The 24,603-nt window shown below is 36.8% G+C and overlaps 1 protein-coding gene across 7 annotated transcripts in view; it reads left to right on the top strand.

Annotated features, from left to right (window-relative positions):
- Window positions 1-24,603, top strand: part of OPA1 (OPA1 mitochondrial dynamin like GTPase) — an 86,494-nt gene that overhangs the window by 52,885 nt on the left and 9,006 nt on the right. For all 7 annotated transcript variants that reach the window (XM_006059760.4, XM_044943477.2, XM_044943471.2 and 4 more), the window contains 4 exons: window positions 356-496; window positions 2,284-2,400; window positions 4,633-4,726; window positions 5,207-5,317. In XM_006059760.4, the coding sequence (XP_006059822.2) occupies window positions 356-496; window positions 2,284-2,400; window positions 4,633-4,726; window positions 5,207-5,317 (463 nt within the window). The remainder of the gene's footprint in view (window positions 1-355; window positions 497-2,283; window positions 2,401-4,632; window positions 4,727-5,206; window positions 5,318-24,603) is intronic.

Raw genomic sequence — 24,603 nt, 5'->3', positions numbered from 1 at the left:
AGAACATTATCTCTTCCCATGTATACAGGGTACTTTTTCCTAGATTGAACTCAACCCTAAGGTCAAGAAACGAAGTGCATAGTAAGGTGTCTGGGTCTGTAATTTGGACAGTAAAACATTTCAGCCAAAGTAAAATACAGTGAATAGGGCTAATCCCCTTCCCCCTGTGGCCCTTCATATGTCCAGGTTGTTTTGCATTCACAAGCCATGCTGTTCTGGTCTTCCTTGTTTGTTATGATTGAGCGTGTGTCACCTTTCATGCCAAAGTAATATATTTATTAAAATTGGGACTCTGTTTTTATAATTATGCCAAGTCATGAACTATCTAATAAACACAGTCCTCTTTTATTCAAAGTGTGTTCACAATGAAACCAAGAATGAACTGGAGAAGATGCTGAAGTGTAATGAGGAGCACCCAGCTTACCTTGCGAGTGATGAGATAACGACAGTCCGAAAGAACCTTGAATCACGGGGAGTAGAAGTAGACCCAAGCTTGGTAATAAACGTTGCTGAAAAGCATGAGTTTGCTTCCTAAGTCTTTGTTTCTTGTAGTAAAATGTTATTACTTCTAATATATTACCTAGATACTTAAGTACTTAATTTGATTTTGATCATGGGTACTTTTGCTGACAAAAAGAATTCAGTGATTTTGAGCGTGGAAAAAATTTGAAATTTTATTCTCAGTATTATTTTTTTAAGTGTAATGCTTTAGTTTGTAAATGGGGAACCTGAGACCTAGAAAAGGGAAGTATCTGGGCAAATTTAGCAGTTAGTTCTGGCAAAAGGGGATAAAACACATTCAGATCTCTACACCACATTACACTGGGTCAGATTACAAAATAAAATTTTTGCTTGAATATAGTTCATTTATATGTATGTTTTTTCAGTCAGATGTATCTTAATCATACTTGATGTGTATGAGTAAACTGGATAATGTCTTTGAGTTCTATCTCTTTTTCCTTTTTTAAAATAAATATGACGCTATATAATTATAGTTTAGAGTAGTACTTATTTGCTTACTTTCATGATGCTTATTTGGAGAAAGTCTTTAAGAAGCAATTGTGTTTCTGGATCTATATTCCCTAGTTAGGGTGTAAAGGATCAACTTCATTTTAATATTAGCTTAAGTGAATTCCATTTAGAAAAGTAATTCTAGTGGGTAAAATAATCATTAGAAATTTCAAAGCCACACATAAATTCTTTTTAAAAGTATTTGCTATTTGTGTTTCTGCACTTGAGAAAAGAGTATACTTATTTAAAAAATTAGCCAGAGATCAGAACAAGAAAAGAAAACTGATGAAAAGAAACAGATAAAGCTGTTATATATCTCATTGTTTATAAATTGAAAATGAAGTTAAAGCTAGTGATTACATGCACTTATTAGTTGAATATAGATGTAATTTATCCACATTAGTCCTAGCTCTCACTAACAATAAATTGTGTTTGGTTGGGTACTTTTGAACTTTATAAATGGTTAATACAGTAGGAGGGACTTTGTCCATCTCTTGGGATGTGGATTGGCTATATATCTTAATTAATTTCTGTGAGTAAGAAAACACCAGTTTTTTCCCCAAGAGAAACTATGTTCACTGAACAAAGTACTGTAATCTAGATGGGCTAGATGTCAAGAGATGTGACTTCTGGTACATTTCTACTCCATTAGCTAGTAATGCTGCCTCTAACAAGTGGTATAAACTCAGCCCCCTTCCCAACCGCCAGATGGTGTTGGTGACGCTTGTTTACTTACTCAACATTACCGTTGTCGTGCTCAAGAAAAGACAGTGCTGTAAGAGAACCTTGGACACTGGGACAGACTATATAGTAATAAAACGATGGGGATCATATTGCTGAGGTAACAATGAAATTTAATAATGAGAAAGGAAATCTTGTTGGGTTGATGGACATGGTCTAAGACCAGCTTCCTAGTCTAGCCCTGACCTCAGTCAAGGCTCACAACCTCGTTTGCCTCAGACACCTCAATTCTAACTAGGGGAAGATAATCCCCGCCCTGTCTACTCTACTGGATTATTAACAATAATGCTTGTTAGAAACAGTACAAATTTTGAAGTACAAAGACTGTTAAGGAGTCAGATTAGTAGTAATCTAATCTTTATCTTGAAACAAAATTTTTAATGGATATAAACAGTTGACAGAATAACAACATTGCTGTTGTTTTTAATTTTTTATAAATAAACTTTGTATATGACTTTTCAAAATGTGTTTGATCAACCTGGAGGGTATACAGTAACTTTTTGGCCTTGGTTTTCTTTGTTTTTATTTTAGATTAAGGATACTTGGCACCAAGTTTATAGAAGACATTTCTTAAAAACAGCTCTAAATCATTGTAACCTTTGTCGAAGAGGCTTCTATTATTACCAGAGGCATTTTGTTGATTCTGAGGTAAGGTTTCCGAAAGCAAGGAGAAATATTTTTTAGTGATAGTTGTTTAAGTGCTTAAAAGTAGCCTTGAGGTTTGGCATTAAAGTCTTTTGATCTTCTGAGAAAAAAAGTATGCATTATTTAGAAAGAATAGCCTAACTCATATTTTTTTCAAAGATACTTGCCACTTTGGTAGTAATTGCATTTTACATGCTATCATTCCAGTGTTTATAAAACTGTGTGTGTATAATAGGCACTATGCTACTTTTGAAAGACTTTTTTTTGAGGATTAACTTTATGTTAGAAAGATATACTTTTCCATTTTGGAAAGTAAATGGAATAAGTAAATGTAAAACATACAGAAGTAAACAATAATTTATAATCCCCTTGAAAGTGAAAGTTGCTCAGTTGTATCCCACTCTTTGTGACCCCACGGACTATACAGTCCATGGAATTCTCCAGGCCAAAGTATTGGAGTGGGTAGCTTTTCCCTTCTCCAGGAGATCTTCCCAACCCAGGGATCAAACCCAGGTCTCCCACATTGCAGGCAGTTTCTTTACCAGCTGAGCTATTAGGGAAGCCTATAATCCCCTTGGTGAGGTGAGGTGAAGTCGCTCAGTCGTGTCCAACTCTTTGCAACCCCGTGGACTGTAGCCTGCCAGGCTCCTCTGTCCATGGGATTCTCCAGGCAAGAATACTGGAGTGGGCTGCCATTTCCTTCTCCAGGGGGTCTTCCCAACCCAGGGATCGAACCTGGGTCTCCCACATTGCAGGCAGATGCTTTATTCTCTGAGCCACCACATGTTGTATGTGTGTATATTTATAACATAATCATCCATTTCATAGTGGAAATAATAATGTAATACATTTTTATCATGCTTTTTCTCCATATTATAATTCTTTCTTTATATCACGAAAATTTTGCTTTAATTCTTTAAAGAACTGTATGAAGTTCTTAAAATGGACAATTGCACAGTTTAATGTCACATTTTACAGAGTAACCCCTAGGTGGCAGTGTGCGTGTTAGTTGTTCAGTTACATGACTCTACGACTCCATGGACCTAGGGTAGCCCCTAGGTGGCAGTAGACTAATGTATTTGAGCATTTTCATGCAAGCAGAAATGCTTTTCAAAGTGTACTGAAAGAGCTCTGTTAATCAGCAGTCCTATTTGAGATCCATAAAATGTTTTTCTTTTTAGCAGCTTAAAAGAAAATTTTTGTTTAAATGTGACAATGTAAAAATTGACAAGTTTTTTTCATCATTTTAATTGTTGGAATGTGGCTTCCCCAGTGGCTTAGTGGTACGGAATCTGCCTACAGTGCAAGAGACACAGGAGACACGGGTTCGATCCCTGCGTTGGAAATATCCCCTAGAGGAGGAAATGACAGCCCACTCCAGTATTCTTGCCTGGAAAATCCACGGACAGGAGCTTGGCGGGCTACAGTCCATGGGGCCACAAAGAGTCAGACAACTGAGCAACTGAGCACGCATGCAGCTAACACACAATTGTTGGAAAGACCTCTCTGTATAGAATAAGCTTTATGTCTCCCTCTTTTGAGAAGCAGCATGCTAGCTTTTTTTTTTTGAAGTATAGTTGATTTTACAAGATTATATTAGTTTCAGGTATACAGTATAGGGATTCAGTATTTTTATAGATTATGTTCCATTTAAAGTTGTTATAAAATACTGCTATGTTTCCCTGTGCTGTACAATATATTCTTGTAGTTTGTTTATTTTATACATAGTTGTTGGTACTTCTTAATCCCTGTCCCTCTTTTACTCCTCACCCAGAGGATAAGCTTCTTTTTTAAAATATCACTAATTTATTTTCATATGCAAGTGAATTTCAAAAATGGCTTGAGTGTACATTCAAAGAAAAGAGGTTAGCCTGAGGACATATTTAAGATAATGTGATTGTTAGCTGAAAGTAAATGCTAATTAAGGATATATTTTGTGGACTTCTACTTGTATAGAACGTAATGAAATGCTCTACCTCCCAAGTTTACTTTGCTTTGTCATTGAAATCAAAACTATGTAGCTGTGCAGCGGATAAAACCCAAATCATGCAGAACTTCATAGATCTATACAGAAAAAAAGCACTAGGTTCTCTCTATAAGAGGAATATGTATATTAGGTAAATCTGAATATTGAATCATAAGCTGTAGGTACTGACTTTAGTAGTTGTATGGGTTCATGATTGTGGTTTTCATTTTTAAATTGCATCTGGTAATCTTAACCACCTCATATTTCAGTTGGAATGCAATGATGTTGTCCTGTTTTGGCGAATACAGCGTATGCTTGCTATCACCGCAAATACTTTAAGACAGCAACTTACAAACACTGAAGGTAAGCCACAGAGGCACCGCTTTCTGATTTGACATCAAAAAACAGTAATGTTCATTTTAAATAGAAGGATGCCAAAATACTTCCTGAAAATTAGATTTATTAAAAAAACCAAAAATAATTTGCCTTTAAAATATTAATGAAAATAAAATCATAATTGAGAAATAGGGAAATAAACATACCAGGAGTCTTTATTACCCAAAAACTCTGGTATGAAAGGGGTGCTAAGCATCACTTAGGATTTGGGGGAATCTGTACTTCCATAAAAATATTAGGGCTTAAGATTAAGACTATCTCTGAGAATATATAAAGTACTGTATATAAGGTAGAGATTCTACCTATAACTGAGAAATCTGAACTTAAGAACAGATTTACCATGAAGAGAAAAATAAGAATTTGCTGTCCATATATATTGTTAACTTTGTCATTCTTGTACGTTTGTAAAAATGGTGCTTCTTGTGTTTCTTTATTTGCTTTAAACAGTCAGGCGATTAGAGAAAAATGTTAAAGAGGTATTGGAAGATTTTGCTGAAGACAGTGAGAAGAAGGTAAAATTGCTTACTGGCAAACGAGTTCAACTGGCTGAAGACCTCAGTAAGTAATCCTGCCTGCCCTCCATCTCACTGCCTTTTCCTTTCACCTTCCCCATGTCCATTTATTTCTCCATTTCATTGTAAACTTACAGAAAAGTGTATGCAAAAAGCTCTTTTCCCTTGAACTGTTTGAAAGTTGCTGTCGTAAAGTTCCATCAGTTCCAAGTATTTTAATGTGTGCTTTTTAGAAACAAGAATTTTCTCCTAGCAGCCGTCAAAATCAAGATTTTAACAAGGATAAATTACTACATCTAATTTTTAGACTCAATTCAAGTTTCACCTGTTGTCCTTATAGTGTCCTTCCATATCACAAGATACTCCATATGCATCTTTTATTTTCCCTGACCCAGCTTCCCTTTTTAGTAGAATGATATTTAGAAATCACAAAGAGTCAGACACAACTGAACGACTAAGCACAGCACAGCCTTTAGAAATCAAGAGCTGGGAACTAGATACATTTATTGTTACTGAAATATGACTGCTCCCAGAAGTGCTCAGTGGAGCAAGGGAACAAATATGCATGTGTGTGCATATTTGTGTATGTGCACATATACACATATTTATAGCTGTATTCCTAATCAAATACTGAGCTCATTCTAATTTTCTCTTTTCCTGTAATTTTAAAAAATATTTATTTATTTGGCTGTATCAGGTCTTAGTTGTGGCACATGGGCATGCAAGACCTCTTGCTCTGGCTTGCGGGCTCAGCAGTTGTGCCATGGAGGCTTAGTTGCCCCACAGCACATGAGATCTTAGTTCCCCAGCTGGGAAACAAACCCACATCTCCTGCCTTGGAAGGCAGATTCTTAACCACTGGACCACCCAGAGAAATCTCCCCTTTTCCGTATTTATAATTCATTTTTCTGATAATGAGAAATCTGGCTCTTAGTGTCCTTAATATATTTACTTATTTTGATCAGTCCTCTTACATGTAACTAAACTTGTCACTGTCCCCTTCATTGTTCAAATGTCCTCACCCAGCTCAGGTTCTCTTCACCTGACTCCAGGCCATCACCACAGTTCTCCCCCTGTGTTAATACCCTTTCCGCCTCATCTCAGTTGTGACATTCTGTGCCAGGATGCCCTTCCTCAGGGAGTCCTTTTAACTGATCTCATGCTCTGACACTGCCAGGCGTCTCTCCTCCCTATCCAACTACACAAGGACTCTTCCTCACCTGAATCCCGACCATGCTTTTGTAGAGATACCATTTTTGTCTGCCTGTGCTTTGGCACTTTGCACTGCCTGCCTGCGCTCCTCCACGAATCCTCTCCTCACTACTGGGCAGGTCACCACACCCTCATGTGAATGCCCTCTTAAACTTGGTCTGGCTTTAACACATATACCAGAACGATATGGCTCCCTACCCTCAGCCCCCAATCTCGCTGGGCCTTAGTCGTCACTTTGTCACTTTGTTTTCAGGGTATAGGGGTCAGGGGGTTCTTTCCTGGGTGCTAGTGAATCCCTCACTTTAAGCTGTTTGGATTTCATGTTAAGATTTACTTAGATACTTCTGAATCCAAGGAAATCCGTGAAAGATTTATATTATTAAATAAAAATACTAGTGGTCATTGCTTCTGTTTGCATTAACCTTATAAGTTTCCCTTATTTTATTTTATTTTTTTTTTTAGTTTCCCTTATTTTAGCTTCAAGAAACAGTAGTTTTTCCTTTCAATGTATACTTAGCTTTACTGTCTATGAATTTTCTGATGTCCAAAAGATAGCACATGCTCAACAGAAAGCAGTTACTTAAATCTGAAAACAGTTTTTAAGCTGATATGTAAGCTGTTACTTAAATCTGAAAACAGTTTTTAAGCTGATACGTACATCCAAGAAAAACCAGGCAGTTTTCCGGTCTTCCGCCCTGTGCTGGAGTAGTGTGTTCTCCTCCACTGTTTTGTCCTCTCCTCTCTCCTCCCAGCTTACCTCAGCTTATTTCTTTCTCCTTGCCTTTTCCTTCTTGTCTTTAGGTAATCTTTCTTTGAAACATACCTCACTCTAACTTTTGTTTCCATCTCCTGTTGCTCTTCTTTCAATTTTTCATGCCACTTTGGCAGTATAGTTAAGTTTGTGCTAACTCACAGGTCTGTACTTAAATCTGAGCTACCATGTACTTTGTTGTCATCGTTCAGTTGCTCAGTGGTATTCTGACTCTTTGCAACCCCATGGACTGCAGCGAGCCAGGCTTCCCTGTCCTTCACTATCTCCTGGAGTTTGCTCAAACTCATGTCCATTGAGTCGGTGATGCCGTCGAACCATCTCATCCTCTGTCTCCCACTTCTTAGGCAGGCTATCTCCCACAGCCTTAACTTCCTGTGAAAGAGTGATAATACAATAGTTCTTTTTTTATAGGCTTGTTAGGGAAATTGATTCAAAAAACATTTGTAAGTTCCTGGTTCATAATTTTATGCTGAATTAGTACTGTTCAGGAAGAGATGTATCAATTTCACAGTGTATACAGATCTATTTCTTTCATATCTCTTAAGAAATAGTTATCAGACAGTGAAGTACTTCCATGTGTTTTACCTGAAGATGCATTTTTAAGTGATTAGAAAATGATGTGTCTTTTCTCAAGTTTTATAATAGTCTTCTTTTTAAAAAATATTTATTTACTTGGCTGTGCTGCGTCTCAGTTGCAGCACGTGGGCTCTTTAGTTGGGGCATGCGAACTTTTAGTTGGAGCGTGGGATCTAGTGACCTGACCAGTGTAATCTAGGCCCCCTGCATTGGGAGCTTGGAGTCTTAGCCACTGGACCACCAGGGAAGTCCCTTTAATAGAGTCTTGTGTAACCCCATCACTTTTCACTCCCAATTTGATTATTTAAAGAAAGCGTATTGCTAACACAAATTTGTGTACTGTTAAGCCAATTCTTATGTTTTCCTGCTGTTTTTCCTGAAAAAGTACTCATATGACTCCCTTGAAATGACTTACCACTTTTGTGTGTGTATATAAATATATAATTATCATCATGTTTCTGTACCAGGTAATGTCCTTGGAAGCAAGTGTTTGACCAGTGACTCAGCCTCATCAGTGACACTAAAGGAGATGAGACATGACTTTGTCCATTAGTTGAAAAAGAATCTTGAGAGTACCTTTTCCGTACTGTTTATCTTCAGTCTAACACTTGGGAATATGGTCATGGATACTTTCAGCCAGAAAACTTTCAAAGTTTAATGGTTACTACTGTATTACACAGATCAAAGTTCCTAGTATAGCATATTCAATTAGAATATGTTAAGTTGGTTAATGAAATTTAGAGAAAGGGAAGCAGATAGGGCTCTGTTTTGTTTTGCTTTTTACAATTTGAAATGAATACAGGATGAAATATTATAGAAATTGGTACAAGTTGGATGCATCATGTATTTTGCCAGTCTTAAGCTTGCCCATTTTCAAATCATTTCACCGCTTTACTTTGGAGGTTCAGCAACTGATGATACTTTAAGATGATTACATAAAAAATACTGTGATGTTCTTTCATTTTAAGAAGAGGTACCACGTTCAATATTGAAATGAAGCCACAAAACTAGAATTAGAAAGATGAAAGAAGAATTTGCCTCTTCTAGTCCTAGGAGGCTCATCGGTTGAGGAGTCATACAAGGAACCCAGACTCTAGAAGCACAGTGGATTCCATCGGTAGAACAGGGAAAAGTCAGGAGGACCCTGGGGCGTCTTGAGGATGTAGAAAGTAAGGAAGTAGTTGAAGGATGATAGGGACATGTCAACAAGATACAGAAGCCAACGTGCAGAGGCTCCTGCTAGCCAACACTAGGACGATTTGGGCATCAAAGTAAAGAAGGACAGTGTAAGGAAAAAAGAGTAACTGTATGTTGGAAAAGACTGGTCATAGCCACCTTAATCAAGTGGTTAAAATAATATTATCAGTAATGGTCAGATCAGAACTATGTGATACCTTAGAGAATTCAGTGAGAAGAACCCAGTGTCACTTCTGTGATTTTCTTACCAAAGATGTATAACTTAAATTTAATCATGAAGATGCATCAGAAAAACCCAAGTTAAAGCACAGTCTACGAAATAGTTGGCCTGTAATCTCTCAAGTGTATCAAGATCGTGAATGACAAGGAAAGACTGAGGAACTGTTCCAGCTTGAGGGAGACCAAGAACAGGAAAACAAAATACAATGTATGTGATCCTGAACTGAATCTTTCTGCTCTGAAGGATGTTAATGGGACAGTTGGTGGGGATCTGAGGGTTACATGGTAGTCATATGTCAGTATTATCAATTTTAAAAGTTTGATTGTTAGATTGAGATTGTTTAGGGAAATCTTATTTGTAGCTAACACACAATACAATTGAGGCTTGTGAGGCATAATGACAGTAAATAATTCAGGAAAATTATGTTCTTTGTGGTATTCTTAAAACTGTTTCCTAAGTCTGAGAAAAGGATTAAAAAGGATATATCCTGATACAGGATTAGGGATCATTTGAAAATTAGAGAAAATGAGACTTTTGAAAACATCACCTCTGAAGATATTGAAAGACTGGGTCACCTCATGGACAATTTAATAAAATACATAACCGATCTTTCCACCTTAATCCCTTTTTACAATGTCTACTCATATTCACAACTGCCTGGTATCCACTGTGACATTGATGACATTCTTTTGATTTTGTAGGGAATATTTTCTCAGGATTTCTTTTTTATAGATAATTAAGTACAACATTAATTTAGATAAAATCCATTTGGATTCCCAGCATAATTTTTAATAGTGTGTCCTATCTATTTATTGAAATAGACTGCAATTTTAAAATGCCTTCTTTGGAGAGGGAAAAATCAGCATGTTATATAGCTCAATTCAAAATTTTTCTATAATCTGCTTACGATTTATAAGATCTATTTTATGATTGTCATTATATAAAATAATATTGCTAAAACCTCGTAGACTTTTTTTCAGAATTTATTCTCCACTTTAGCCCAGAAACTGAGTGTCTGGGCGCTGGTAACAGCTGCTGGTAGTGTTGCTAAACTGAGTTTCATCAGTACAGCATGGGATTCTTTTGTTGTTTGCTCTATGAATATTGTATCATATTAACTAGATTAACTAGTTACAGTTAACTAGATTATTGTGAGTTTTTGGACTTTGATATCAGTTGCAAGGAGTTTAGAGCTTAGGTTTCTTTTTCAACTCTTATTCACTGAAGTCTAAGTTATACTTTTCATTCTTTGTGTAAATAATCAAAGAATCACTGATTCCCAATAATTAAAGGGGTATTAGCAGTCATTTAGATTTTCCTCTCCTTATTTTACAATAAATTCCTTTTCATTTTTGTATCAGAACTTGATTCTGCTTGTGAAAATGAATTAATATTTAAATACATTTCCTATGCCAGATACTAGGTTATGTGTTTAAAACGCATTTTCATATTCTCATAGGTACAGTCATTTTTTATCATTTATATATAATAAAGAAATAGAGTCCTAAAAACACCCACATAGTGGTAAAGCCAGGATTTGAGCTCAAGTTTTTTACTGTGCTGAACTATTTTTTTGAGGGGAGAAAAAAATCCCAAGGCATTAGACAGTATAATTCTATGAAACGGTCTTGTGTATTTGGAAACTTCCATAGTTTACAGGTCCCTTATAGAGTGGGTCAGAAAGATGTACATACTAGTTACGATCATGGTCATGGTCATCCTGTGTGCTTCCTGTAGCACAAAAGCATTGCCGCTTAAACTTTCAAACAGTGTGAAACCTTTCACAGAATTGGGAAGTCTGGGTAGGAGAACACTAAAGTGTGAACGGCACCAGTAAACATTGAAGGAAGTTAATTTTCCTTATATGACTTGTAGACCTGTCTCTAAGTGCACTCAATCAGATTCCCCCATAGGTGTGTTGCATCTAAGTTGCCCAAAATCTAGACACAGCTTTTCAGTCTGGTGTGTTTGTACTTAGAGACTTAAGATCCAACTGTAACAGATACAGAACCTTTACTTGAGCATAATGGCTGTTATTCTTAGTTGAACTTTTTTGTTGAGCTTGTCTGGGGAGTGTTGAGATGTTTTATAATAAGCTTCAGTATATTTCTTCATATTTCTTGTATTTTACATGAAGAGAAGATATGCTTCAGTCAAAGCCAAATATTTCATATTTACATCTCATTTACTAATGAAATATGAAAACAGTCATAAAGTTTTTACTTGGGCTACCATTGCACAGGCTTATTTTAATGATAATTTTGATGCCCTTAATGTTAAAAAGAGCATAGATTAAAGAGGCTGGTAAATTAGAATTTTCCAATATCCGCAGCTTTTCTCTCCCGTAGTTAATTTGCTCTGCTGACTCCCTACGCGAGGTGGCAACAGCTGGCCTTTTTACTAGAGCTCTGGGGATTAGAGTAGCAGTCGCAGCAGCGTGCTCGGCCGCTTGCCTCTGTTGACTGTTCTTTATTGTTTGATGCCTGAGCATCTCCCAGACAGCCAGCAATTGTTTTTTGAATCCTAAAGTTTGTTTCTCTTGGGAGTATACAATGCTGGTGGGGCTCGTCTTTGTATCTCCTCTCTTTCCCAGTCTCCTCTTATCCTTTCTGTGCTTTCTCTTGATAATTAGAATGGAGTAAAGATACAAGTTTTGTATCTTAGTGTGCAGGAGATTCAATTTTGATGCTAAAAACTTAGAAATATAGATGACAGATGGAAATTTCTTTTTGAGCTATCAGTAACGAATTATTTTTTTTAATGAAAACTTTGTTATTCATGATTAGTATACTAGTGGCTTTATAATTTAATTTTATAAATTACATAAAAAGGGAGCAACAGCAGAATGATCCAGTGCTACATTTAAAAGCTAAGATTGAAGAGAAATGCTCTTTAGCTGTTCCAGTTTAAGAAGTACCTTCATTGTCTCTAAAATATAATTCTAATTTATAAGAGTTAAGTTTCTTCACACCGTGTTAAAACTTGGGTAAAAAGTAGTCAGAAAATATCAAGATGAGAAAAGCTTCAGCAAGAATAATTTTGTTCTTCATTTAGAAAAAAGAAATAGGTACCTCTTGAATTTAATTTTCATTGGTTCCTCCACATTCCTAAACTTCTGCCATACCTACAGAATCTTTGAGGGCCTTTGTGGATGAAAATAGCGGCCACACGGCAGTGTGAGACTAAAAATTATCCTTGAAAGATTATACTCAGAATCTGAAACTTAAAACTGTAGAAAAGGGAAGTCATGTTTAAACTACCTTTCCCAGAGCCAGGGCTCTGGCATGCGTATTTTGCCAAGTCTCCGTAGGTGATTCTTGCCATGCATCACAACAGCTATTCATGCCAGGCCCTCAAACCAGTACTCTAGAGAGTTCTTCATGTTTACAGCAGTACAGTCTGCCAAGTTAGTAACTGGGATGAAATTCTCATGTATCTTCTTTTAGTAGAATGTGATAAATCATGTGACTACTGAAAATTTGTTATTTGAACCATCATCTGTAGTAGCATGTCCATTTTGTTTCTGTAAACATAACCAAAGAAAATTAATTTTGAAGGGATTTGATTTAAAGGATAAGAGGATAGTATTGAGTTGTAGAATTCTAGGTACCTAGATAATCCTTGTGGCATCATTTATATATAAATACTGTTATTGTGAGTTTTGGCCAATAATTATAGAACCTCAGTACTGGTTTCTCATCTCTGCTGGCTTCTAGCATGTTTCTAAGCAGTCTTTTTCCCTTTGTCTCTCTTTTTCTAATATCTCTCACTGTTCCTTCTTCTGTGTCATTATTCTCTCTTGGTCCTGAGCTAGTGTTTTCCTCCTCTCTGCTTTTTTACCTTCCTTCAGTGGTTAGAAACCTTACTGAGGTACTGCCAGTGTTGTTTAATTGAGCATAAGGCAGGCTTCCCACTAAAGACAACTGTAGATCAACCAAAATAACCAATTTAAGAGAGTTTTTTTCATGTCTGTTACGTATGATCTCTTCTGCCCAAATGATAAGCTTCTTTCGTAAATTCACCTTTCTTTGTAAATCATACATTGTATATGTTTGCTGAATGTTGAATCATGTTGCTTCAATACAGACTCTTCATTAGCCCACTTCTCTTAACTTAAAAGAGAGGGAAAAGGAAGCTTTCTCGTCTTAAGGAAGCGTTCCTCTGTGTTGCCAGGAAACTGCCATCTCATTTCTCTTGTGGAACAGCTCACATGTCCTGCATTCAGCTCTGTATCCACACATTCCTTTGCTCACATTTTGTGATCTAGCTTTCATCCCTAACACCTGCTTTCTAGGTCACCTGTGATGTCTAATCACTGGCCCACCCAATTCACCAAAGCGTTTTCATTTTTGTGTGTGTGTTTATTAGGAAGTCTTAGGTCAATTGGAGTATTTTTATTCTCTCTGATATTTAGTACTTTTTGGAATGGTTAGTAGATGTGAATATATTTGAAAAAGAATGGAATTTTTTTCTTCACTGCAGAATAAATAACTGCTTCCTGTGTTATGTTATCAGTGTTTGAGGTCTTTCAGGCATCTTCTCAGGGTAAAAGTGGTTGAGTTTCTAAATTCTGCCTTTGTGAAATATTTTTCCTAGTAAAATCAAATTGACAAAGTAGCTAAGAAAGAGAGTGAAGAGTTATTTTTACCTTGAGTCTGCAGAGATGAAGTAGAGTCTGCCTTTGTGTTGTAGCCCAAAAAAGGGAGAGAGAGAGTGTGTGTGTGAGTTGACACAAAGAATAAAGTAATCCTCAGGGAGAGTCCTCTCTGTTAAGAGAAGTAGTTATTTACAGGCATGATTCCACACGATGAGTCCAAATTGTGTGCTTTCCAGGTTATTGATGAGAAAATTTAGACTCAAAATGGGGCTTTTAGAATCAAGCACGTTTTTCATGCACTAAGTCTGTCTTTTAAGGACAGCATTGAGGGATATTGATAAATTGGTACAAGATTAAAAGGATATTTATTTCTCTAAAATCTTAAACAGGCTACTGGTACTCAATGCTTTACTAGCAAGTGTGTTCGTTTTGCTTAAAAGCCACATTTTTAACTGATAAAAGTCAGAATAAGGATAGGAAAGGACTCTTTAGTAATTTATGAATTGAATTTTGGTTCTCATTTTAAAGTGGATTCTGTTTATGTGTTACTGTGTTATGTGTTTATGTGTATATTAATATGTATAAAAAAGCCAGTGCTCATATTTAAAACTAGAAATTAGGCTGTTTTCCCCCTTGTTATTAATGCTTACCACTCCCTCAGAGTTTAGAATGAAATAATATCTTTATATTTGGGATTAAACTTTGATTTGTTTTATTTTTAAATTATGTCTTTTGTACTATTCTTGCCATTCTGAGATGGAGAGAAAAATGGAATCTAGTCACTGAAAACTAAATCAAACTGAAACAATCCATTGACATGTGTAACAGTATATTAAAAAATAAAATTAAGCAGAAATGAATAATTTTTTTCAAAAATTGTCTTGAAGGACAAATTGATGGATACTGAACTGGTAATCTTTATAAAATACGGTTCTCAGAATAGTTGTGGAGGGAGGGCGTTAAGGGCAAAAGGAATTTTAATTTCTTTACCATTTTATACATTCCTTAACTGCTTCTTTGCCCAAATGAGCATAATTCAGAATTACCTTAGAAATTTCATATTCTTAACTGTCATGTTCATAGAAATGATAAAAGCTGGTTTGTGATATGATAAATCTTAAGAGTGACTGATCAGATCAGATCAAATCAGTCACTCAGTCGTGTCCAACTCTTTGCAACCCCATGAATCGCAGCACGCCAGGCCTCCCTGTCCATCACCAATACCCGGAGTGCTCTGAGACTCACGTCCATCGAGTCGGTGATGCCATCCAGCCATCTCATCCTCTGTTGTCCCCTTCTCCTCCTGCCCCCAATCCCTCCCAGCATCAGAGTCTTTTCCAGTGAGTCAACTCTTCGCATGAGGTGGCCAAAGATACCTTCCCAAATAACTTTCTCTTGGTGATTGTGACACCAAGAGACATTTCACGGGCCCACATAATAAGTGATCATTAATGTATCATCCTTTGTGGTGGGAAATTCACATTGAATTCTTCTCATTTCCTTCATGGATCTGTCATCTGTGAATGAATTGAAACCTTTCTTGTTGAACTAGTGACGTTTTTAAGCTTGTGCAGCCTACTAAAGATAACAGATTTTGTCTGTTTCTTCGTTAGCTGGTGTATGGAAATGGTCTTTTAATTCCTCTTAAGAGAATTCTTTCGGTCTATTCCTTTAGTTTTAGTGCTGTAAGTCAGATCTTTTTTTCTGGGTCAAGGAATTAGTTAGTCTCTCTCTTTAATGGCACCACTGCATGGCACCGGTTCTGAGTCATATGTACCTGTTTTCACCCAGTACAACTGTCAGAATTTTGGGTGTTTTTGTTTTCATCTTTTTTTAAATCACAGAACTAGTGCATATGCATTGTGTAAAATTAGAAAATATAGATGGCAGAACTTTTTAAGCTATTGCCACTGCCCAGAAATAACCATTGTAGCTGTGTATTCTAATAAAGTTTTTAATGTGATCTTAGGGCTATAATTTGTGTCACACATCTGGAACACATTTTTCATGAAGAGATCTTGGATTAACTTCCACCTATACCCTGAGTCTTCAGTTTGTTGTCATTGCTCCTATTTCTGGTTTCTCATCTATCAGAGCAGGCTAAATTTCTTTTTCTTTTCTTCATATAAACTTACTTCAAAAAGATTCATTGAGAGGAATAAGGAGCATTAGTAAAAATAAAAACTATGATGCTCATTACTTTAAATAGATGAGGTATTCCAGAGGCTATCTTGTAACAAAACATATACTAAAAATTACTGTTTTAAAGTTAATCTCCATCTGTATTTAGGACCCTGGCACTTCCTGTACGTGCTTGTGCCTTCACTATGTCTCCCCTTCCTTCAGAGATGTTTGAAGCATTCGCTTCTTAAAACTGTGGGGTCAATTCATGCTTCTCTTTCAAACAGGAAAAGATTTGAATGTTTGGCTGCTGCTGCTGCTGCTGCTAAGTCGCTTCAGTCGTGTACGACTCTGTGCGACACCATAGACCGCAGCCCACCAGGCTCCCCCGTCCCTGGGATTCTCCAGGCAAGAACACTGGAGTGGGTTGCCATTTCCTTCTCCAATGCATGAAAGGGAAAAGTGAAAGTGAAGTCGCTCAGTCGTGTCCGACCCTCAGCGACCCTATGGACTGCAGCCTTCCAGGCTCCTCCGTCCATGGGATTTTCCAGGCAGGAGTACTGGAGTGGGTTTGGCTGCTACCTCCACTTTAAACCATCCACTCTCTTCTTAACTTTGTAACCTTTTATTCTCACTGAGACTGCTGACAATCAAGAAAGCAATGGGCCAGGCAAGCTTTAGGAAAAGAAAGTATTCTCGAGTAGCTGCATCATTAGGTACTTTGGAATCCCAGTCAAATCCTGCTTGGAACTTTTTATATATCCTTTAAATGTGTACAGAGCTTTACACTTTACACAGTTTCTTAGGTTTGCCTTTTAAAGGCATATAAGGCTTATAAGTTATTATCCCCATTGTTCAAATGGGAAAATTTATGTTCATTGAGGAAAATGGTTTAGCCGAACACAAAAATCTTTATGGCAAAGCTGGGACTAACAACATGTATTAGAGATAGTATCTTTTTAGATTTGTTTTGGGATTCTGTTCCTCTTTAGTCTGGGATTATGCTAGTGGGTGACTGTATATAACCAAGTTCATATAGTTTGGCTTCCTTTTGTATATTATTTTTCAATGTGTTGGTTTCAGACCCTGCTCTTCTAGTTAAACTAATCACTAACTCTAGAACAATAAGTTTGTCTCCTAAAGACATGTAATGATTTCATTCTTCAAAAAAAAACAAAAACTCAGGCATATAAATCTGTGCATGCTTATTGCTTTTTCATGATTATTCCTTTTCTGTAGAAGAAATTATGATTATAATTTAAAGGTGATTTTCTAAGTTAGTGAATGCATGAAATTAATTCTGAAGTTATTTTTGTTTTTGAGCCTTATTCTGACTTATGAAACCAGTATCAGTCATGATACCTCTTTATAGGGTTATAGTGAGAAATAACTGAAAGCTTATGAAATCAGCCTAAAAAAAAAAAATGAATGCCTATTAGTTCTCCTTGTGATAAAATTAATAATACTTTGTTCTAATGCAACATTTTCTTTAAGAGATAAAATTATATTTCATTTTTGTTTTTCATCTCACTTAATTCATAACTTTGTTAAAGTCTACAATTTTTAATTCCATACTTTACGTTCTACAAACTTTAGTTTGGTTCATAAATCAGAATTGCATTCTCCCTTCTTGTATTTTTTTCTTTTACTTTTAAAATTACATTAATGAGCTGACTGTTTAAGAATCATTCTCATGATTCATTCATCTGTTACTCCTCCCTTTTAAACCTTCAGAACTGAAGGTCTTTTGACAAACCAATATTTATAACAGTTTGACAGCAGGATGAGGAACAGCGTTTGTCTTTGTAACAACTTGAAGAAAGACCCTTTCCAGCATCCAGTCATGCAGTTACAATCTTGACCTCTTTCTTATGCTGGGAACATACATAGAGCAGCACCTCCCATGTGTTTTCTTGTCCCATTGACTGTCCATTCACTTCCCATCTGTTTGGCAGTCTTAAAGGAACAGAAGGGGCCCTCTTCTTATAAATCTGTCTTTGCAAGTGATAAATGATGTCCTGTCTCTTTAAGAGCTGCCTGGGTGGTTTTCCTTTTCTTAAAATGTTTCAACGTCTCTCCTAACAAAATTCAGAGTAAAATAGGCTTTTAAGAATAAGAAAATAGGAAAGAAAGAAATGATGAATTATTTTTATACTTTCTTAATTATTTGGGCCTGAATATCTTACTGGTCTTAAGGCTAGTGCTTTTTTAGCTTTTCCAATTAATTACCTATATCATAGTTGTTGTATTGATTTTTAGGCTTTCCTGTGGGCAAAAAAAAGAAATTATTTACTCTGAAATACTGTATTTATTTAAGCTTTTTTGAGGGAAAAAAATCAATATATTGTTAATGAGTTAGCATATAAAATAACTTCTAAATATTTTTTCATCATAATTTTGAGTTGATAGTTGTATAAATATGGAATATTTTATGTACTGGATACAGAATGAAATAACTCACAGGAGATGATTATAATCTTATGGTAGAATCTAACTTTTTAAAAAATAATCATGAATCGTATAGAAATGTATGGTTTTTTTCTATTGCTGAAAATAATGACTTTAAGTATAGATATTTATATCTTTGAGTTTTCTGAGAATTGAGCAGAAATGAAAATAATTTATTTTTTCTCTCACATAGAGATTGTTCAGTTCAGTTCATTTGCTCAGTCGTGTCCGACTCTTTGCGACCCCATGAATCGCAGCACACCAGGCCTCCCTGTCCATCACCAACCCCCAGAATTCACTCAGACTCACGTCTATCGAGTCGGTGATGCCATCCAGCCATCTCATCCTCTGTCGTCCCCTTCTCCTCCTGCCCCCAATCCCTCCCAGCATCAGAGTCTTTTCCAATGAGTCAACTCTTCGCATGAAGTGGCCAAAGTACTGGAGGTTCAGCTTTAGCTTCATTCCTTCCAAAGAAATCCCAGGGCTGATCTCCTTCAGAATGGACTGGTTGAATCTCCTTGCAGTCCAAGGGACTCTCAAAAGTCTTCTCCAGCACCACAGTTCAAAGGCATCAATTCTTCAGCGCTCAGCTTTTTTCACAGTCCAACTCTCACATCCCATAACCACTGGAAAAACCATAGCCTTGACTAGACGGACCTTTGTTGGCAAAGTAATGTCTCTGCTTTTGAATATGCTATCTAGGTTGGTCATAACTTTCCTTCCAAGGAGTAAGCGTCTTTTAATTTCATGGCTGCAGTCACCATCTGCAGTGATTTTGGAGCCCAAAAAAATAAAGTCGGACACTGTTTCCACTGTTTCCCCATCTATTTGCCATGAAGTGATGGGACCAGATGCCATGATCTTCGTTTTCTGAATGTTGAGCTTTAAGCCAACCTTTTCACTCTCCTCTTTCACTTTCATCAAAAGGCTTTTGAGTTCCTCTTCACTTTCTGCCATAAGGGTGGTGTCATCTGCATATCTGAGGTTATTGATATTTCTCCCAGCAGTCTTGATTCCAGCTTGTGCTTCTTCCAGTCCAGCGTTTCTCATGATGTACTCTGCATATAAGTTAAATAAGCAGGGTGACAGTATGTGATATTGTTTCCCAAAAATGTTCTTAAATTACTGATTTTAAAAGCGCTGCTGGTATAAAAAGATTATTTTTTGAGTATTATAATATATTGTATGAATCAGCTTCCTGTGGTGTATTTTCTACAAACTAGCTTGTTAGTTTACTAATTCCCTACCTTATTCCTGAAACAATTTGATGCAGCTTATAAAGATCTACCCTGTGCAAAAGGTAAAAATACTTAAATGAAAAGGGTGGAAGGGAAGAGAAAATGCAGGCAATGGAATAATGTGAAACTTAAGATGCGATTGGTGCTCTCGAGGGTTCTGCATACTTTGCTATAAACAAGCTGTCGATTTAGTCTTGAGCTTCCTACTGGTGTTTATGAATTGGTCTCTGATCCCCTAGCCCTATGTACAGCAAAGCCAATCAACTGACACTGGGTTGTGGTGAAGGAATGTTGTTGTTGTTCTATCACTAAGTCATATCCAGCTCTTTGCAACCCCCATGACTGTAGCACACCAGGCTCCTCTGTCTTTGCCTGCTCCTCTGTCCTCCACTATCTCCTGGAGTTTGCTGAGGTTCATGTTCATTGAGTCATTGATGCTGTCTAACCATCTCATCCTCTGCCACCGCCTTCTCCTCCTGCCTTCTGTCTTCCCTGGCATCAGGATCTTTTCTAGTGAGTTGGCTCTTCTCATTAAGTGGCCAAAGTATTGGAGCTTCAGCATCAGTCCTTCCAATGAATACTGAGGGTTGATTTCATTTAGGATTGGCAGTTTGATCTGGGAGTACAGGAGACTCTCAAGAGTCTTCTCTAACAATTCAAAAGCATCTATTTTTCATTACTCGATCTTCTTTATGGATCATCTCTCACATCTATACATGACTACTGGAAAAACCATAGCTTTGACTATACAGACCTGTTGGCAAAGTGATGTGTCTGATTTTTAATACGCTGTCTAGGTCTGTCATAGCTTTTCTTCAAGGAGCAAGCATCTTTTAATTTCATGGCTGCAGTCATCATCCACAATGATTTTGGAGCCCAAGAAAATAAAATCTGCCACTGTCTGCCACTGTTTCCACTTTTTCCCCTTCTATTTGCCATGAAGTGATGGGACCAGATGCCATGATCTTAGTTTTCTGAATGTTGAGTTTTAAGCCAGCTTTTTCCATTCTCTTTCACCCTCATCAAGAGGCTCTTTAGTTCCTCTTCACTTTATGCCATTAGAGTGGTATCATTTACATATCTGAGTTGTTGATATTTCTCCCAGCAATATTGCTTCCAGCTTGAGCTTCATCCAGCTCAGCATTTCACATGATGTACTCTGCATGTAAGTTGAATAAGCAGGGTGACAATATGCAGCCTTGTCATACTCCTTTCCCAATTTTGAATCACTTAGTTAATTGTTCCATGTCTGATTGTAGCTGTTGCTTCTTGACCTGCATACAGGTTTCTCAGGAGACAGGTGAGATGGTCTGATACTCCCATCTCTTTAAGAATTTTCCACAGTTTGTTGTGGTCTGCACAGTCAAAGGCTTCAGTGTAGTCAGTGAAGCAGAACATAAATTATAATTTATTTCACAGACTTTCCTTATGGCAGCTTTCTTTCTAAATCATATTGTTTTGGAGTCTGACATAAACTAAAACTTTTAAAATCATCTTCTTTTTTTAAAATATTTATTTATTTGTTGGCTGCACTGGGTCCTAGCTGTGGCATGTGAACTCTTAGTTGCAGCATGTGGGATCTAGTTCCCTGACTAGGGATTGAACCTGGGTCCCCTGCATTGGGAGCATGGAGTCTTAGCCACCAGACCACCAGGAAAGTCCCTAAAATAATCTTTAATGTTTAGATTAAGTATTGCTTAAGTCAGATCACTCACCTGTCAATAAATGAGTGAACAATGAATGAATATTCATGGCCATCTATTACATAGCAAGTGTAGCACTTGCTGAGTGATTTTAAATGACAGACTTCTTTGTAAGTAGATAATTCATATAAGCAGTCCTATTCCTGGGTGGAGGGGGTGGGGTGGGGACAGTATAAAATGCATCTTTCTAAAATGAACTCTGCAGTCCTATGAGAATAATATCATTTGTGGTTGCAGTTTTTGCTAGTAGCTTCAGTTCAGTTCAGTCACTTAGTCGTGTCCAACTCTTTGCGACCCCATGAATCGCAGCACGCCAGGCCTCCCTGTCCATCACCAACTCCTGGAGTTCACCCAGACTCACGTCCATCGAGTCAGTGATGCCATCCAGCTATCTCATCCTCTGGCATCCCCTTCTCCTCCTGCCCCCAATCCCTCCCAGCATCAGAGTCTTTTCCAATGAGTCAACTCTTCGTATGATGTGGCCAAAGTACTGGAGTTTGAGCTTTAGCATCATTCCTTCCAAAGAAATCCCAGGGCTGATCTCCTTCAGAATGGACTGGTTGGATCTCCTTGCAGTCCAAGGGACTCTCAAGAGTCTTCTCCAACACCACAGTTCAAAGGCATCAATTCTTCGGCGCTCAGCCTTCTTCACAGTCCAACTCTCACATCCATACATGACCACAGGAAAAACCATAGCCTTGACTAGATGGACCTTTGTTGGCAAAGTAATGTCTCTGCTTTTGAATATGCTATCTAGGTTGGTCATAACTTTCCTTCCAAGGAGTAAGCGTCTTTTAATTTCATGGCTGCAGTCACCATCTGCAGTGATTTTGGAGCCCAAAAAAATAAAGTCTGACACTGTTTCCACTGTTTCCCCATCTATTTGCCATGAAGTGATGGGACCAGATGCCATGATCTTAGTTTTCTGAATGTTGAGCTTTAAGCCAACTTTTCACTCTCCTCTTTCACTTTCATCAAGAGGCTTTTGAGTTCCTCTTCACTTTCTGCCATAAGGGTGGTGTCATCTGCCTATCTGAGGTTATCAGATAAAAAGATGCTAAAGAACAAAAGACCATGAATAAGTTTTAAAAGGTGCAATTATTAATAACACCAGAATAGTACATTTCAGTCCTAAGTTTTAAAGTACAATAATACAGACTTTGAATTTTTTAAGACATATTCCTTCATTTTATACATAAAGAAACTAGGACTGTGATTTGTCCACAATAGTAAGGTTAAAGGCAAAACCAGGACTAGAAACTTAGTTCTCCTGATCATACTATCATACGCCTGTTAGTACAGTATGGTCTCATTTATATAAAAATCATATGAAATAACCCATTGATTATTAGGAGCCTTTGACCAGGGATTCCTAACATTGTTTTTTGTCAGACACTCGTTTCATTTTTGTATACTTCATTTTGTGAAGTCTATGTTTTATGAAATTTGTCTATAATATGCTTTTATTTTTAATTTGAAACATAGAATTGCAGTTATATATCTCTTAATCAGCTCAAACAAATAATTGTTACAAGAGTAGATGTAATTCTAGCCCAAACAAAGATTTCCATTTGAACTTTTGAAGCAATAGAAATAACCCAGAGAACTCTGTTTCTGCCTCACAGACCCCTGGAAGTCTGGACCCCTCCCAGCTTTGAGATTACTGTCCCAGTCTCAAACAGCTTTCCCCAGGACACAGGAGATGACGCCTCCCTCTTCTGTAACAAACACGTCTACTGTTTGTCTTCATTAATGAATATGTTTGAAAATAATCATACCTATTTGTAGGGAAGAGAAAAAAAAAAAAACTAAGGGCCAGGACTCAGAAGATAAGTGTTAGATTTAAATGTGTATCTTTGTATCTCTTTGGCTCTTCCTTTCAGCTGTCAAAGATATACATGTTTCCTGGTGCTAACTCTAAGATTTTGAGTGTAGTTTTGAGAATCTTGAATCTGGTCTGGATTCACTTGTTTTTGGTTGGTGTTCTTTCCTTGTTTCCCTAAATGATTCCTTTAAACACTGAATTTCTAAAGAGCACTTACAGTGTAATTGTCTAATAAAAAGCAAGCCTGTACAGGAACAGCATATGTAACATAATAAGAAGTGTTCCTTTAATTTTCAGTCCCATAGTGAATAGCTTTTTATAGCAAAATTTCACCTACAAGGTGTCCCCAAGCTTGGTAGAAAATGTACATGCAGTGTGTTATGAAACAGTTCTCTTAAGGAACATTTGGATCTTTGGATGTGTGCTTGTATAAAATACACTGCATCCATAAGTTTGCAGCTCATTTCTCTACGCTTTTTCTAAAAACATCAAAAGTTGTAAAAGGTTTATTTCGGTTCATGTGGTAGTGTTTTGTGCGTGATTCTTTGTTCCTGTTCTAAACTGTTATTAACCACTGAAGTGAACCTTCTCCCGGGTTTGGCCTTTCGGATTCACAGTGTATTCAAAACCTAATTACAGATTAGTGTGTTTTTGAGACTTTTAGAACAAGTATCAGAAGACTCAAAAAGAAAATGAGAGTAGTGGTATCATTTCATGTAGAGATAAAGAGACCCTAAACATGAATGGGTGTCAAGTCATCTAAAGAAAAGAAAAAAGAGAAGGAACTTCATTCACTGAGACTGATGGTTTATGAGTTGGGGATTATGGGAATATTCATGACTCAATCAAGAAGCACAATGAATTGATGTTTGAAATTGTTCATCTTTTAAGTAAACATTGGATAAATGGAAAGTAGACTCCGTATTCACTACATGTGGAATTGGCTGTTTCAGTGTACAGAAATAGCAGTTTGTTAATCTCTTCCTGAGTTGGTTTAGTTTATCAAGTAAATCACAAATTTATAAGAATTCTCTAGCTATGTAAATATTTAATGCAAATATTTAATAGAAAAAGGAGTTTGCTCTATAATTAGCCTTGCTAATATATACACATTTTTCCATGGGAAAGTAAATTCTAATGTTGATAAATTAAATACTGTTAAGATTTGGGGATTTGAAAACACTGTAATAGTGAGACATTAATTTGAAGGATCAGAAAGTGAAAAGTGTTAGTTGCTAACATTCCAACTTGATTTTTATGCATAACTCAGTTTTCTGTGCAGCCAGATACAAGACATTGTTGGAACTTTACATCAGAATTTAAAATTAATTCAAATATGGAAAATAATGTTGCTTATTATTTGTAATATAACTTCCTTGCAAAGCTTGAAATCATGCTTGTGTGTGCTTATATAGTCATCATA

The sequence above is a fragment of the Bubalus bubalis genome, chromosome 1, assembly GCF_019923935.1.
Source record: "Bubalus bubalis isolate 160015118507 breed Murrah chromosome 1, NDDB_SH_1, whole genome shotgun sequence".
Classification (NCBI taxonomy): domain Eukaryota; kingdom Metazoa; phylum Chordata; class Mammalia; order Artiodactyla; family Bovidae; genus Bubalus; species Bubalus bubalis.
This window is presented reverse-complemented; position numbering and strand designations above follow the sequence as displayed.